General features: G+C 41.0%; 8 protein-coding genes across 8 annotated transcripts; 7 read left to right on the plus strand and 1 right to left on the minus strand.

Moving 5' to 3' along the window:
- Positions 1-173: 173 nt before the first annotated feature.
- Positions 174-1,391, plus strand: TM35_000013390 (uncharacterized protein; the record flags this gene model as incomplete). The annotated part of the gene is made up of 1 exon (XM_029021020.1): positions 174-1,391. One exon carries the CDS (start codon positions 174-176, stop codon positions 1,389-1,391), a length of 1,218 nt encoding a protein of 405 aa, XP_028887528.1.
- Positions 1,392-1,747: 356 nt separating this feature from the next.
- TM35_000013400 (GINS complex subunit 4) lies at positions 1,748-2,512 on the plus strand (the record flags this gene model as incomplete). Its single annotated transcript, XM_029021021.1, has 1 exon — positions 1,748-2,512. One exon carries the CDS (start codon positions 1,748-1,750, stop codon positions 2,510-2,512), a length of 765 nt encoding a protein of 254 aa, XP_028887529.1.
- Positions 2,513-3,199: 687 nt separating this feature from the next.
- TM35_000013410 (uncharacterized protein) lies at positions 3,200-5,083 on the plus strand (the record flags this gene model as incomplete). The annotated part of the gene is made up of 1 exon (XM_029021022.1): positions 3,200-5,083. One exon carries the CDS (start codon positions 3,200-3,202, stop codon positions 5,081-5,083), a length of 1,884 nt encoding a protein of 627 aa, XP_028887530.1.
- A 513-nt stretch (positions 5,084-5,596) lies between these two features.
- Positions 5,597-8,209, plus strand: TM35_000013420 (aminopeptidase; the record flags this gene model as incomplete). Its single annotated transcript, XM_029021023.1, has 1 exon — positions 5,597-8,209. One exon carries the CDS (start codon positions 5,597-5,599, stop codon positions 8,207-8,209), a length of 2,613 nt encoding a protein of 870 aa, XP_028887531.1.
- Positions 8,210-8,806: 597 nt separating this feature from the next.
- TM35_000013430 (uncharacterized protein) lies at positions 8,807-10,135 on the plus strand (the record flags this gene model as incomplete). The annotated part of the gene is made up of 1 exon (XM_029021024.1): positions 8,807-10,135. The coding sequence occupies one exon, from the start codon at positions 8,807-8,809 to the stop codon at positions 10,133-10,135; it is 1,329 nt and encodes a 442-aa protein (XP_028887532.1).
- Positions 10,136-10,584: 449 nt separating this feature from the next.
- Positions 10,585-11,721, plus strand: TM35_000013440 (putative leucine-rich repeat protein; the record flags this gene model as incomplete). The annotated part of the gene is made up of 1 exon (XM_029021025.1): positions 10,585-11,721. The coding sequence occupies one exon, from the start codon at positions 10,585-10,587 to the stop codon at positions 11,719-11,721; it is 1,137 nt and encodes a 378-aa protein (XP_028887533.1).
- A 426-nt stretch (positions 11,722-12,147) lies between these two features.
- Positions 12,148-14,154, plus strand: TM35_000013450 (putative dynamin, putative,vacuolar sortin protein 1; the record flags this gene model as incomplete). The annotated part of the gene is made up of 1 exon (XM_029021026.1): positions 12,148-14,154. One exon carries the CDS (start codon positions 12,148-12,150, stop codon positions 14,152-14,154), a length of 2,007 nt encoding a protein of 668 aa, XP_028887534.1.
- A 569-nt stretch (positions 14,155-14,723) lies between these two features.
- On the minus strand, positions 14,724-15,104 carry TM35_000013460 (uncharacterized protein; the record flags this gene model as incomplete). Its single annotated transcript, XM_029021027.1, has 1 exon — positions 14,724-15,104. A coding segment is annotated over one exon (381 nt), but the record flags the coding sequence as incomplete, so codon positions are not given.
- Position 15,105: the final 1 nt, after the last annotated feature.

Consider the following 15,105-nt stretch of genomic DNA (forward strand, 5'->3'; position numbering starts at 1 on the left):
ATTTAAACCAATTGTAGTAGTTCTAATAATAATACTGCAAATACCATGCCACTTTAAACTTCCCGTCACTTTTTTTTTTTTTTTTCTTTTTACTCTTTGATGCTTCTCAAGCGTGCAGACGTCACTGTGTGGGGTGGTTTCCACGACTCTGCATCCGTAGCTCCTTAGTAGTTATGAACGAGGAGGAACTTAGGCGGATTGTGAAGACGGGTGATGCTGCTACTCTTCACGCGTATATTCAACGCAGTCAAAGACCATTATCGCAGCCATTAGATGCGGAAGCTCGATTCGTCTACTACCATCTTCCACATGATACCAGTACACCTCATCATTCATTAGAGTCAAGATTAGCAGGAGGGGAACCGTATGAAAAAAGTCCAAACTCTCTTATTAGCGATTATCATGGTCCTACTACAACTGTTATTATACCTCCTGAAGGGAGAAAAAGTGATCTTGGATCTCGTATATCGCGGCATCAACCATCCCCATCACTGGGGCGCCAATTATATACACAATCAAACCTCTCAGAACTTGCTTGGGTTATTGATCGCAGTCCATGGAGTAGTGATATTCTTCGTAGTTCTTCTGCTTTATTTCCTCCAAATGAATTTAGAGATGTAATACGTTGGGAGAGAAGCAGTTCTGAAAGAATACTTCGTCAATCTTCAGGAAAGAAGAAATTATCATCGTCTTATTCATTACCATCTACGAGTAATATCCCTATGGGAAGAAAAATTCCTTGTACAAAGGAATCTCATCATCATAATAAAGAAAAATTAAAAGAAATTCTTACTGGGTTACAGAGTGTAGAATCAGAAGAGAGAAGGCGTCGTGGGAAAATAGAAGCAGCTTATTCGAAGCTATACATAGAAGCTATACGTTGGCATTATATGTTTCTTGAACAATGTGATAAAGATAAAACTGATCTACTTAAATTGGAGTACACTGCACGCTGTTCTATTGCAGAGGAAGAAAATATTCATTTTAAAAAGATTCTGGAGTTATCTCTAGATGATGTTATGGGGAGCTGCCAAGATAGTGTGCGCATGCAATGGCTACGAAAATTGATGGCAAACGCATTAACGTTACACGAGTGGGTTAACATGAATAGTTCCCTAACATATCAAAAGGGCTTCAATAACAGGGACGCAGCAAGTAAAGTGGGAGATGTGTGTAGTGTTGGTGAGAGAAACCTACACGAAGACTCTGGGTATCGCGAGAAGAGGATACCAGAGTTAAAAGTGACTCCTGAAAAAGTTATTTCCCGTGTGGATGATATTCAAACAAAGACATATGAAACAGCACGAGATCACCGCTCCATGGCCGTGCGACCCTCACGTCCACGTGTGCTGCCACTCACTGAACCACATGAGGAATGTATTGTTATTTGAGATTTCCTGATGTACTCTTGTATTATTTTTTTCTTTCATTTTTTCTTTTTTTTTTTTGCTCTGTAGTCGTTTTTTTTTTTTTTTTTTTTTTTTTTTTGATCTTTTGGGTTCCCTCGACTCAACGTTGACGCTACCGGTGCACGTTAACTCTTGGTTGATGCGCAGAGTTATTATTATTATTATTGTTATTATTAAACTTTAGGTCAGTTGTATTCCCTCTCTCTCTCTCTCTCTCTCTCTCTATATATATATATATATATATATATATATATATTGCTTGGTGGGACCTATTCCTGCCCCTGTATCTGTTTTTATTATTCCTTCTCTCTTTCCTTCTAACTCCTGTGGGGCGAAAGATGTTCTTTGAGGATCACCTCGACGAGGCCCTCAGCCGCGAGAACAGCCCCGACGGCGGCGTCTCCGCAGCGGACCCCCGCCACAGCCACGACACCGCCACCGCCAGCAGTCAACACGGCACCGGCACTCTCCTCGCAGCTCTCATACAAGCCGCAGAGAACGAAAGAGCCGCGCCGGACATTCTTCCATACCCGGCCGCCATCGTGGACGGTGTCGCTGCTCAGATTGCAGCACAGAACGCGCAGATTCGCAACGCAAATGCGGAGGAGGCACGCAGTTCGTCACTACTGCCATTCCGACCATCAGATCTTATGGCACTTGAGGTGCAGCGGGCACAGTTCTTTCTCGCTGAGTTGCTGCGCCAACGTCTACGCAAGATTGAAGCCCTCGCACCCGCCATCGCGTATGAGGCGCAGGCCGGTATTGCCGCTCCTACACAACTCCGTTCACTCTTGTCACACAACGAAGTGATCGTCGCTGATCGTCTCGCAGAGTTGGCGGGGCGATGCGCGAAACTCGCCGGACTGCAGGCGGCACCGCCAGAGTTGCAACATCTCGTGCCGCATCCTCCATTTGCTGAGGGTGACGAAGTACTCCCGCGCCCGGATGTTGACCGCTATGTCTTTTGTGTTGTGTTAGATGACCTCGGTGTTGTGCGACTAGGCGATGACGCTGTGCAAACAGTACACGCAGGTGAAATATTTCTAGTGCCATACCGCTCTTTCAGACCATACGTGCTGGAGGGACGCGTGCGATTGGTCTGACGCAGTTTTACTCGCTTAAAGGCAAGAAAGAAGAGACATACGCAAAATTGAAAGAGAAGCAGAGCACACACACAAAAAAAAAAAAGAAAAAAAAAACATAAAAATAAAACAGGAGAACGAAAGAACCAAAAAAAGAAAAGAAGAAAAACGTATAAGGGAGAAGAAATGACCCTTTGTATTGTTGAGGAATTGTAGATGAGATGGAGATGGTGTAAGTGAGGGTGATAAGGAGTCAATGGGATAAACTCACCCCTCTCTCTTTCTTTGTATGATGCAACTCTGTCATACTCACTGCTGGGATGAGGAACTATCACTTAGTTCTAATATATGACTTGGAATTTAATAGTAGAGTAAGTATTTATTATTCCATCTGACTACATCTTATCCTTTACCCTATTGTGTGTATATTCACGTATTGAATTGTTCTACGTTTTTTTTATTTTTATTATTATTACTTGTCTGTATGTTTGGTTTCTTTTAAGACACCCCCATTTTTTTTTTTTTTTTTGTCGATCTTCCTGATTCAAATACTTCCTAGTAATACTGCAATTCTCTTTCTTTTTAATTCTTTTTTTTTTTTTTTAAAGAGTGAGGAACTATTTTTTTTTTTTTTTTCTTTTTTTGCTCAATATATATATATATATATATTTATCTGGAAGCTTTAGGGATTTGAATCTTCTTCAAGGTATGTCGAGTAAAGAAGAGGTGGCAGAGCTTATGGCACACGGCGATGCCGAAACAAAAATATCGTTATTAAAGAAAGCTGTTGTAAGTGTGACGAAGCAAAAACAACTCCTCGAGGTTCACAACAAACAGTTACAGGATCAGATGGTTGCTATTGGTGAAGAACTTTCGCATGTACAGGAAGAAAATAAGACACTTACACGTAAACTTAAGAAAGTGGAAGCGGAATTAGAAACTGAACGAAAGCGTGGACACTTTGGTGCTTCTGTAAAGACAACGTGGAAAGGGATTTCTTCCTTTGTGACTGGTGCTGATGGTGAAAGTCAGTCTTCTAGTTCTGGAGCAAAGGGTTCAAAAAGCACTGCAATTCCCATGAATTTATCTGCAGAAGATCAAGAGAAAATAATATCAGAAAATGAGCACATTCATATGCAGTTGTTTGATCTTAAGACGAAGTATGAGGATGAACAACGAAAGTGGATGACAGAAAATGAACGTCTCACCTCTGAACTATCTGTGTTTCAGGCAGAGGTAGCGGAACTGCGAAGTCTTCTTGATTCTACGGCGCACGCATGTGATCATTGGAGTGTAGAGTGTACTAGACAAGCAGCAATGGCACAATTTTGCCACCATTTCTTTGTTTTGGCTTGGGATATTGATAAACAACGTAAAAAACAAAAAGAAGAAGAAAAAGGAAAAGGACAAGAGGAAGAAAAACGACTTTGTGTTGTTATCTCTCCTTATTTAATGAGAAACCGAGGAGGGGTACCACCACAAGAAATTCGTGAGGAACTTGCAATAGGTACACTAAACAATGTTAGTAGTTTTCTTCGTACATTGATGAGTGGTGTTTCTGTTCTAGTGGCTTCTCTTCGGGATTCCTTTGGTCCTCATGTAAAGGGAGCTACACTTAGTGATATTCGTTGCTATCGGGATCGTTTAAGTGCATTATTGGAAGCACATGGTACAAAGAAAGCAACACTTCTCTTTCATGTAAAACAAATGGAGGATTCATTTACGGCTTCAGTAACACCTGACGAAAAGTTAATGCATATGCTGCAAACACAGACTATTCTATTTTCAAGTCTGGATGAGTGGTTAGTACTAATGTGTGAGCATATTCGACTTCTTGTGGACGCTTCTGTTTCCACTGGAAATAATATTACTAGCAACAGTAGCAATAATGAAAATAATGATGTGATAAATCACAAACAGACTTTTATTGAATCTACTATAAGTGCTGCTATTTACGCAGTTGCATCTATTCGTGGATCTCTTACAGCAGTGAATCAACTCTGTAGTGACTCACATGAATTGTTGAGACGAGAGAGATGTGACTCAGCGGAGTGGTTACTCGCACTAGAGCGTTTTTGGTGGGAAGGATGTAGTGCCTCTACATCCCTACAGCAGGCAATAGCCACATTTACACAACTTGTACAAGACTTATTAACAACTATTACTAGCGATCCTATTCGAACTGCTTTGCAATTTATTTGTAAGTCACTTGGATCACTTACAACGCATACGAAGAAGGATAAACTAAAAGAAGTCTCATCACAGGAACGAGCGGTGATACTATCACCTGTAGAAATTTTCGCTTCTGAAGGACTTGGCTCAGCAGATAATAAGGAGCTTGTGGACACACTGGCGGCAGCAGATCGTGCTGCCATTTGCTTTCACACACAAATGAACTTAACATTACTAGAGTTAGCTGAGAAACAGGAGGCGTTGATAAACGCCCAACAGGAGGTACAACGACTGGAATATCTCAATCGACAAAAGACAGATGATGCGGAACGTATGCGTGAGGCACTGGAAGAACAAATTCGTCTATTATCAGAGCAACTTGTTATGTACACTGAAAGCAGCACTATCAACAGTAGATAAATGAAGTATCTCTCTATTTATATTAGTGTTTGTAGTTGTGCTTGCGTTAGTAATCTTCTTGCTGTTTCAAAAGGAAAAAAAAAAAAGAAAAAGAAATGATACTGGGTGATCGAGCTAAACGAACATCCGCAGAGAAATGTCGAGTCATGATGTGGCTCATCTGCTTGGTTTACAAGTTTAACCACAAATCAAGAAGCAATTCTATCTCTCTTATTATTATTATTATTTTTTTTTTTTTTTACATGTTGTACGACTATAGTGGGAGTTCAAGTGGAAAGGAGTGAATGCGTCATGACATAAAATACATGTTGTTATTTTCTTTTTTTTTTTTTCTCTTGATTGCGTGCTATGATGATAATGATAATGATGATTATTATTATTACTATTATGATTATTATTTTCTTCTTTTCTTTGTTTTTTTTTTGTTTATGAGAAAAGGATATATTACCACAATCAGAGAACTGCAAAACATACATATTACACAAACACTATATATATATAAAAAAGAAAGGAATGACAGCTACAGATACTGCTACATCTGTGAAATTGCACAATTACTTCACACCAAAGTCGTATGATTTACATGTGCGTGTGGATCTTTCAAACTGGAAGTATGAGGGAACAGAGACGATTGTATTGCAGCAGGCAGCGCATATTCCACCATCTAATTTGATAAAATTGCACTACAGTTCATCTATGACTATTCAAACAGTAACCGGAGCAACCATTCTGGGTCGTGATGAGAAGGCTGGAACACTACAGCTTCAACTGGATGGGGAAACTATGAATACTCATACTATACAATTTACATTTTCTCAGGAAATTCGGACAGAGATGAATGGTTTTTATCGTGCACGGTTTAAGACCAATGATGGGGTTGAACACCGCATGGCAGCCACACATTTTGAACCTACTTCAGCACGACACTTTTACATATGCCAAGATGAACCAGCTGCACGAGCAGATTTTACATTGCATGTTTCCCTACCTTCTAGTATGGAGGGATATACAGTATTGTCAAATGGTCCACTAAAATTAAAAGAGCAACATGATAATACGGTAACACATCACTTTGATACTATTCCTGCAGTTCCACCATACCTTACCTCTTGTTTTGTAGGAGAATTAGAGTATGTAGAGACGACTGCTTGTGGTATTCCAGTAAAAGTGTATACATCTCTTGGTAAAGTTCAAAAAGCTGCTTTTGCTCTCAAAGTAACTGCATTTGCATTGGAATATTTTGAAAAATTTTTTGACTGCAAGTATCCATTGCCTAAATTGGATGTTGTGGCTGTACCTGACTTTCCTATTGGTGGAATGGAAAATTGGGGATGTATTGCATGTGTAGAATCCATTCTTTTAGAGCAAGAAAAAACTGGTGTAAATACTCTAAAACGTGTGACTGAACTTATTTGCCATGAAGTTTCACATAATTGGTTTGGAAATTTAGTGGCTATAAATTGGTGGGAAGGATTATGGTTAAAAGAAGGATTTGCCTCTTGGTGTGGATATAAAGCGGCACACCACTTTGAACCTTCCTGGAAATGTAATGAAGATGCATCTATGGAAGTTGCATCCGCTCTTGTAAGTGATATGTATGAGAATAGTCATCCCGTTGAAGTTCCAATTTGTGATCCTGCAGAGATTACACAAATATTTGATGCTATTAGTTATGATAAAGGTATGGGATTGGTTTTTATGTTAGAAGCTTTTCTCGGAGAAAAGAAATGGGCATCTTCTGTAGCCCATTATATTAAAAAACATCGTTATGGAGATACAAAGACTATTCATTTATGGCAGGCACTAGAAGAGGCATCTGGTGTTCCTTTAACAGAGTCTATGAATTCATTTACAACACAAATGGGATATCCTATCATTCATGTTAATCGTCCTTCACCCAATTTAATTATTTTGCGTCAAGAAACTTCTCAATTTGTGTCAGCAACAACAAAAAGAAATACAGTATGGAGTGTGCCTATTGTACTTGAAGGAGCAAATGGAGTAACTCATCGAGTGACTCTTATTGGTTCTGAACCTCAACAGGTAGAACTTCCAGTGGAACTCGCTAATTCTCCATGGATTAATGCTAATCCTGGTGGAAAAGGTTTTTTTCGTTGTCGGTATGATGAAGAAGGATTTTCAAGTTTATTAAACGTATACAGTTCCCTTTCTATCCCTGATCGTCGTGCTTTAATTGCTGATACAGTGGCTTCAATTTACATGGGTTATGAAGATGTAGAGCGTTTGGCTATATTTCGTTCTCTTTTATCTGAACATGAATCTGATCGAAGTATCTGGCAAGAGTATAGAAACAGCATGGAGAATTTTATTGGTTTCTTGGAAGATGAAGGTTTGCATAAGGAATTAAATTTTAATCTCATGTATACCATTGGGGAGATGGCTACAAAACTTTTAAATGAGAATCCAAGTACAGCAGAGGAACGGATGAGACGTGCTTTTTTTATCAATGCAGCTATCTCAACAGCTTTAAAATGTTTACCTACAAAAGATGCATGTAAGGTTCCATCAGTAGAATGGGCATTAAAACAAGCAAGTGCCTTCTTAAAAGGGGCAGAATACTCCGCAGATACAATTACCATGTCTCTCTCTTCTTATGTACGTCTTGGTCCTGATGATGCAGCTTCACGAACGGATGCTCTATGGAAACATTACACAAATATACATGATAATGATGAAGTTTGTCGTTCAATTTTGTCTGCTCTCTGCTGGGCAGAGGATCCTGAGTTTGTAGAAAGTATCCTCAAGCGGTGTATATATGATAATGGAATCCGTTCCCAATATGGTGGTATATTATTTGCCTCCTTGTCGTCTAATCCATCATTACCGCGTGGACATGTTTGGTCGATGTTTAAACGCCATTTTGATGGAGTGGATCGTCAGTGGGGTGGTGGAACGTTTCGCATTCAAAATATTGTGGAACATGTTGGATCGACACTCGTGGGAGAAGAGCAGGCGCGAGACTTCGAGACATTCTTTCACGAACATCCGCTTCCACACGCACGTTTGGCAGTTCGACGCGCAGTGGAAGGTATTCGTCTGCGCAGCTGGATGTTGTCAAAGTGGGGTGGTGGACCAAAGTTGAGTTATATCTTTTTTCCACGATAATAATAAAAAATAAAAAAATAAAAAAAAAAAAGACCATGCTTTCTCTTTCTCTCTTTATCACTATGTGTGTATGTGAAAAAAAAAAAAAGAGAGAGAGAGAGAGTCATGAGTGTTATGGAGGTATGTTGTGGGATGTTTTATGTGTTTTTTTTTTTTATCTTAGCGTAAAGTGAGGGAAACTAAAAAAAAAAAATGAGGAGCGTGGCAAACACAGACGTGAAAAAAAAAAAAAGAAACGGTAGGGGAATGTGGTGGTATCAAATAACTCATGAAATAAAAATAAAAAAATAGGAGCGTAAGTCACAAGCAATATATGTTTTTATATTTAGTGGAAGAGAGTTGGTACATAGGTGCGTCTGGAGCTGGTTTAAATAACCAATGTTTCCATCAGGTACTGAGAAGATTTTCCTATGTCTTGATGGGAGTATCACTTTTTGGTTTTTGTTTCTCGCTTTGTTATTGCTTTTTTTTTTTTTTTTATCGTATTCTGCCTTTAAATGTAATTATCTCCTCTTTCTAAAAGAGACAAGGTTCGAGAGGGTGACAAAAAAAAAAAAAAAAACTAATTAAAAGAAAAAGGAACGGAAATATATACAAATGTCCATGAGATCTAGGCTTCTGGTTCTTGGCTCAGGAGAAACGGCTACAGCATGTACCCTGTCGCTCTTAGCGAATAGTATGGATACCCCAATGGTCACTATGCTTGCTCGGGATAAGGAATACCTACACGAATTGCAGTACGGATCACGAATGTTCCAAACCTTTGATAGGCGTATCTCTGTTCCATCAAATCTCTCATTCCATCACTTAGATAGTAAGAGGATTGATAATAATGATATACGTGGTGATGCTTCGTTCCTCTGTGTACCGGTAACATCTTTGGGAGAAGAAGAGGGTGATGTATCATTATCAACATCTAAAATTCCTATACTTGAGTGTTTAAAAAAAAATCATGATGTACCTACATTTGTGTTTACTCGTGGTCTTTCTCGAAATGGCTTAACACCACTTGAGCACCTCAATCACGCTGTGAAACTTCAGATGTCAAAGTTAGTTGTTGTCTCGGGACCTCTCTTTGCGAAGGAGTGGGCTGAGGTATCTACGCCTAGTTCTATTGATAGTGATAGTGGTATCAATACTACTACTAATACAATCAGTAAGAATGATAACAACGGTGTATCACTCACCTTTGCTATGCCGGATGGGACAACAAAAGATGCACTGGAGACTGTGCAACACCTCACAGAACGTCTCTGGCGACGAGAGAGTATTACATGGTTAACAGAGCCAGGAGCAGCAGATGTTCTTTCTATCGTGAATGCATGTGTTCCACTCTGTGGCATGGGAGCTGGGATGGTGAGTAGTGAGTTTCCTGCTAGTGTCTCTGCGATGATGTCCTACATGCAACACTCTATTAGCTCTACCGAGCAACTTGTTAATCAAGTACTAAACCGTTTACAAGGAACCCCACTGCCAGCATCCGCTGTGACAACTCTCGCCATGGCCTGTACTAATCACGCTTCCCGAGAGTTTGTCTTTGGAAGGCGCCTTAATTACTACTTTCGACACCGTGATGCCATTCGTGCTGTTTTTCCAGGCAACTCACACGAGTCACTAGATGCGACTGTCTCGGGGCTCCATATGCTGTTAACACGTCGTTCATTATCCTCGCCATTCTACGAGGTGTTAATGGATGCATTCCTTACGGTGCTGCGGGCCTCCGTGGCGGGAAGAGGACTTGTGCGGGCAGGTGTGTACGATTACCGTGATCACATTACATCTGAAGATGCACCGCTGTTAATGCATGCAAAGGCATTGGATGATGCCATACTTGCAGGTGATGAGAAGCGGTTTGACGAGGCCCGAAAGGCTGTGGAAATGGCCTTTGGTCACCCTCAAGCATCATCATCATCATCGACAAGTTGATGTGTTTTCTGGATCTTTCTTTTTTTTTTTTTTTGTGGTAAAGTGGGGGTTTCGTAGTTCCAACGGTTGCTTTATCACTATCAGTATCATCTTACTTACATTTGTACTTATATTTATAACTCTCTTTATGTGTTTGTATGTGTTCGTTTCTGTATGTTGCTGAATCCTTTGATTTTGTTTCTAACTTTCTTTTTAATTTGCCTGTGATGGAATATAATGTACATTCTTTAGAAAGATTCCTCTTCTTCCTTTTAAATTTATTGTCATCCATCTTTTCACGAGAAACGCAAAAAAAAAAAAAAAAATAGATTTATAACATCAGAAGTCGCATAAATAAATATACAATCTGTATTTATTATAGAGAACAACGAAATAACAAGAGAAGATAAACGGAAGGAAATTGCTCACAGTTAAATTTCTTTTCCTCTGTATAATAGTGTACTTAATCGATGGGACGTATAACAGTTGATCTACTGCGTCGCCGTGCAGAGCATAATGAGGGATGTCTAAGCAATTTGAAAGAAATCGCTCTTCACCAGCAAGACATAGAAAAGATTGAGGTGATAGGCGATGTCTGCCGTGAGTTGGAAATTCTTTACCTCTGCAATAACTACATTTCACGAATTGAAGGGTTGCATCACCTTAAGTCTCTCAAGTACTTGAATCTGGCAGTTAACAACATCACAACTATTGAGGGTCTTGAGGGATGTGAATCTCTTGAACGTTTAGATCTCACACTTAATTTTGTATCAGATATAACATGTGTACAACGATTGCAAGCAAATGCATTTTTAGAACAGCTGCATTTAACAGGTAATCCATGCACCAAAATATCTGGTTATCGCGCCTACATCATTCACACACTTCCTCAACTCCGTGAACTTGATGGTGAGGAAGTAGTACGCTCTGAGCGTCTAGAGGCACGGCAATGCAGTAGTGAAGTCACAACAGTTGTGGATGAAGAGGCATTACGGGTACGGGAAGCGGAGCGTATTAAAGCAGAGATGATTGCACAGGGGATTGATGTCTGTCCACCACGGTACAATGAAAAGGGTGAACGGTTGTACGGCCATACACCAGAAGACCGTCTGCAAATGCTGCGGGAGAAGGAGGAGGAGGAACGGGCTAAAAAGAAAGAACCGGAACCGGGTAGTATAGGAGCACTCCATGCGGAGATGAACAAGAAATCTCAACGCCTTACAGTAGAGGAGGAAATTGCCAAGTACGGAAGACTGCTGCTTCGGAATGAGCCTAAGCTTCCCTTCGTGCTGGACGAACACAGTGACGAAGAGTCAATTATACTCACAGTGGACATACCAAAGTTCCTCTCTACCACACTTATTGACGTACAGGTGGAGGTGGACTACATTCGCGTTATGGTGAAAGGTAAACTCATTCAGGTCCCACTACAGCGTCAGATTGCTCCTTCCTCAGCAGTTGTACAGCGTGCTGCGGTAACAGGAACACTCAAAATCAGAGTGCCATACGCGCCTCATATACTACAAGAAATACAAGAAGCGAAGAAGAAGCGTCAACGCTTGTATGGCCACTGTAGTGAGAAAGAAGATGAAGAGATAGTAGAATGATAAGATGATGCTTTGCTCTCCATTACATTTTTGAATATATTTTCTTTACTTATGAAAAAATATATGGAGACTTCCATCTTTTTTTCCCTTTACTCCAGAGATCTCTTTCTCTTTCTCCCTATAACCTAAACCACTAGGTTTTGCTTCTTTGTTTCTCGTTTTTTTTTTTTTTTACCTCGTGTCAGTGGTGGTTGGGTCTGGCTGAAGCCTCCATGACACTCCGTTTGCATGCGATTGTTATTTCCCTATTTGGTTACTCAATTAGTCACTCACTCTTACACTGTATGCACCTGAAGGGGAGTGAGGGGTGGTAGTGGTGCTGTCAAAATACCCAACAGAAGGTATGTTGCGGATTTTCTTTTTCTTTCTTTTCTCTCTTCTCTCTTTTTTTTTCCTTTATTGCTCTCCAACAGTTATATTGAGACGATGGATCAACTCATCTCAGTCGTCAATGAGCTTCACGATGCCTTCGCAAATGTGAAAATGAATATTAAGCTCAACTTGCCACAGATTGCTGTGGTGGGAAGCCAGAGCTCTGGCAAGAGCAGTGTGCTTGAGGCTATTGTGGGAAGGGACTTTTTGCCTCGTGGATCGGGGATTGTGACGCGCTGCCCACTCGTACTGCAGCTGGTTCAGCTACCCGCATCGGCTAAGGAGGAATGGGGTGAGTTTCTTCACAAGCCTGGTAAGAAATATTACAATTTCGCCGAAATAAATGAAGAGATTCAGAATCGCACTGTGGAGATTGCAGGCAAGTCAGCCATCACCGACAGACCCATTAACCTAAAGGTTTTTTCCCCACACGTGCTTAACCTGACGCTCGTTGACTTGCCGGGGTTGGTGATGAACGCAGTGGGCGACCAGCCAAAGGATATTGATCGCCAAATTAAAGACATGGTCACTCGCTACGTGTCACCAGCCAACACTATTATTCTCGCCATCTCACCTGCGAATACTGATTTGGCAACAAGCGCCTCGCTTCGTCTCGCCCGGCAGTTGGACCCCGAGGGACTTCGCACAGTGGGTGTACTGACAAAGCTGGATCTCATGGACCGTGGCACAGATGCGTTTGATGTTCTCACAGGCAAAGTGATCGGCCTCCGTCACGGCTTTGTGGGTGTGGTGAACCGCAGTCAACAGGACATTAACGACTCGAAGGGAATGGAGGCGGCACGAGAGGATGAGCGGGCGTTTTTCCACAATCACCCTGTGTACAGCGCTATTGCCGATACACAGGGTACAGAGTATCTCGCGAAGAAATTGAATCACCTCCTTCTCGAGCATATTAAGGCAGTAATTCCAGATCTCAGGGCGCACGTGGATAAACTGATGGAAAGTACCAGAAAACAAATGGAGAAGCTCGGCATGCTTGACCACGAAAGCATAGATCCAGGAGCGAATATGTTGTCACTTATTAAATTGTTTAGTGACAATCTCAACCATACCATTGATGGTGGTGTGACTGATGCAACAAAGGAGTTGCTGGGTGGTGCCCGACTTGACTACATATTTAATGAGTGTTTCGCCTCCTACGTTAATGGTTTGTCTGCTCGTAAAGATTTGACAGATGAGTACATCCGAATTAACACACGTAACATGGCGGGTATGCATGCTACATTATTCCCATCCGATCATGTATTTGTTGCGCTTTCAAAGCAACAGATTACCCGTTTGGAAGATCCTTCGCAAAAATGTGTCCAATTTGTATATGAGGAGCTTATCAAGATTGTGGAACTCTGTGCAACCAGACTGGATCGCTTTCCAAAGTTGAAACAGGCCGTTGTGGAGATCTGTCAGAAGTCACTGCTGGAGTATCGTGTTCCGACTACGGCCCATGTTCGAACAATCATAGCTGCTGAACGTGGTTTCATCAATGTGAAACATCCAATGATGGAGGAACTTGCACAGCGGGCTTTCATAAAAATATTTGGATCGGATCCAGAAAAGAAAGACCCACAGCAACAACAGCAGCAGCAACAACAACAGCAGCAAAGACGTGGGAGTCCAGATGGAAAAGATAAAGGGGATAAGAATAAAAAAGGTGTTATTGAAAGTGCTATGAGTAATGGAGATAGAAAGAATATGGAGGATGTGCCGTCAACGATTATGTTGGGCAACAACATGTCGTTACACGAACGGCACATTAACGATGCTATCCGAGAGATGGTGGAGGGATACTTCACGATTGTTAAGGGCACTGTCGCTGACCAGGTTCCCAAAGCCATTACATTGCTTATGATTACAAAACTACGGGAGGAAGTGTACGCAAGACTCGTGAAACAACTGTATACCGATCAGAACATTCACGATTTGCTTGCAGAGTCTCCTGAAGTGGCAACGCAGCGTAAAGCTGCAACAACGATGATGGAGGCATTGAAAAAGGCACAGGCTGCGTTGGAAGACGTGCGTGGCTTCACACTTGGCACGAAGTAGTTGAGAAGAACTGGGAGACGTAAAGAGTCAGTCTGTGTGTCGCACCGGTTTAGAGAAGACACCGTGAAATAGGAGTGGCCTTCATATGAGTGAGGTGCATCTTAAGAAAAGAATAACATAAATATGTATACATATACGCGTGTGTATGAATGACAAAGTACGGGAAAAGGGTTCACGAAGAAATAACGAAACAAACAAGGGAAAACGTCATGTAGAGGTGGCCTCTCTTCATTGACGTAGTTATCGCCTTTGATGGTGAATTAGTACTATATTTGTTTTGTTTCTTTAATTTATTTTGCTCGCGGAAATGATTCTTTTTTTCTTTTAGTATCTTGAAACCACTAATCACCTTGCATTTTTTTTTTTTTTTGTAGTATGATTTCTTTATTCTTCATAAAGAAGTAAAGAAATGTTTTTTTTCTCTTATTCTTCTTTTTTTCGAATTATAATATGGAAGCAAGTTTCTGAAGAGAGAAAAAAAAAGCCCCTGGGGTAGTTATTCTCCTTAGCATGGTGTCAGGTTTCAGTACTTCCTCTACGTTGGGGGATGTCGAGCGCTTCCTACTGTTCTACGTCATGTAGAACTGTAGTGTATGCTTGACAGGTGTACTGGAAGGGCACAAGATAAACTCCTGAAGGAGTGTGTCCAAAAAGAAGAAATTATTTTCTTCTTCCTTTTGCATCGCTTCTCTTATTATCGTTGGGACGCTGAGAAGTAAAACAAAGTTGCAGAAGTTATTGCGGGGCGACCACATCGTATCAAATCTAGGCCCTCTCTGAGTACTCCAGATGAATGTGGCCTCATTGAAGGCGATGAATTTCGTGATCCTAGTGTCGAAAGATGAGGACATCATTGCTTTCCAGGTGATGAGGATATTATCATTCCATATTTCTATCGTGTACACTGGCAAATACTTTACATATACACATAAACACGCCGTGTTAGAGGAG

Source organism: Trypanosoma theileri (assembly GCF_002087225.1).
Source record: "Trypanosoma theileri isolate Edinburgh chromosome Unknown TM35_Tth_1_V1, whole genome shotgun sequence".
In the NCBI taxonomy this organism is placed as follows: domain Eukaryota; phylum Euglenozoa; class Kinetoplastea; order Trypanosomatida; family Trypanosomatidae; genus Trypanosoma; species Trypanosoma theileri.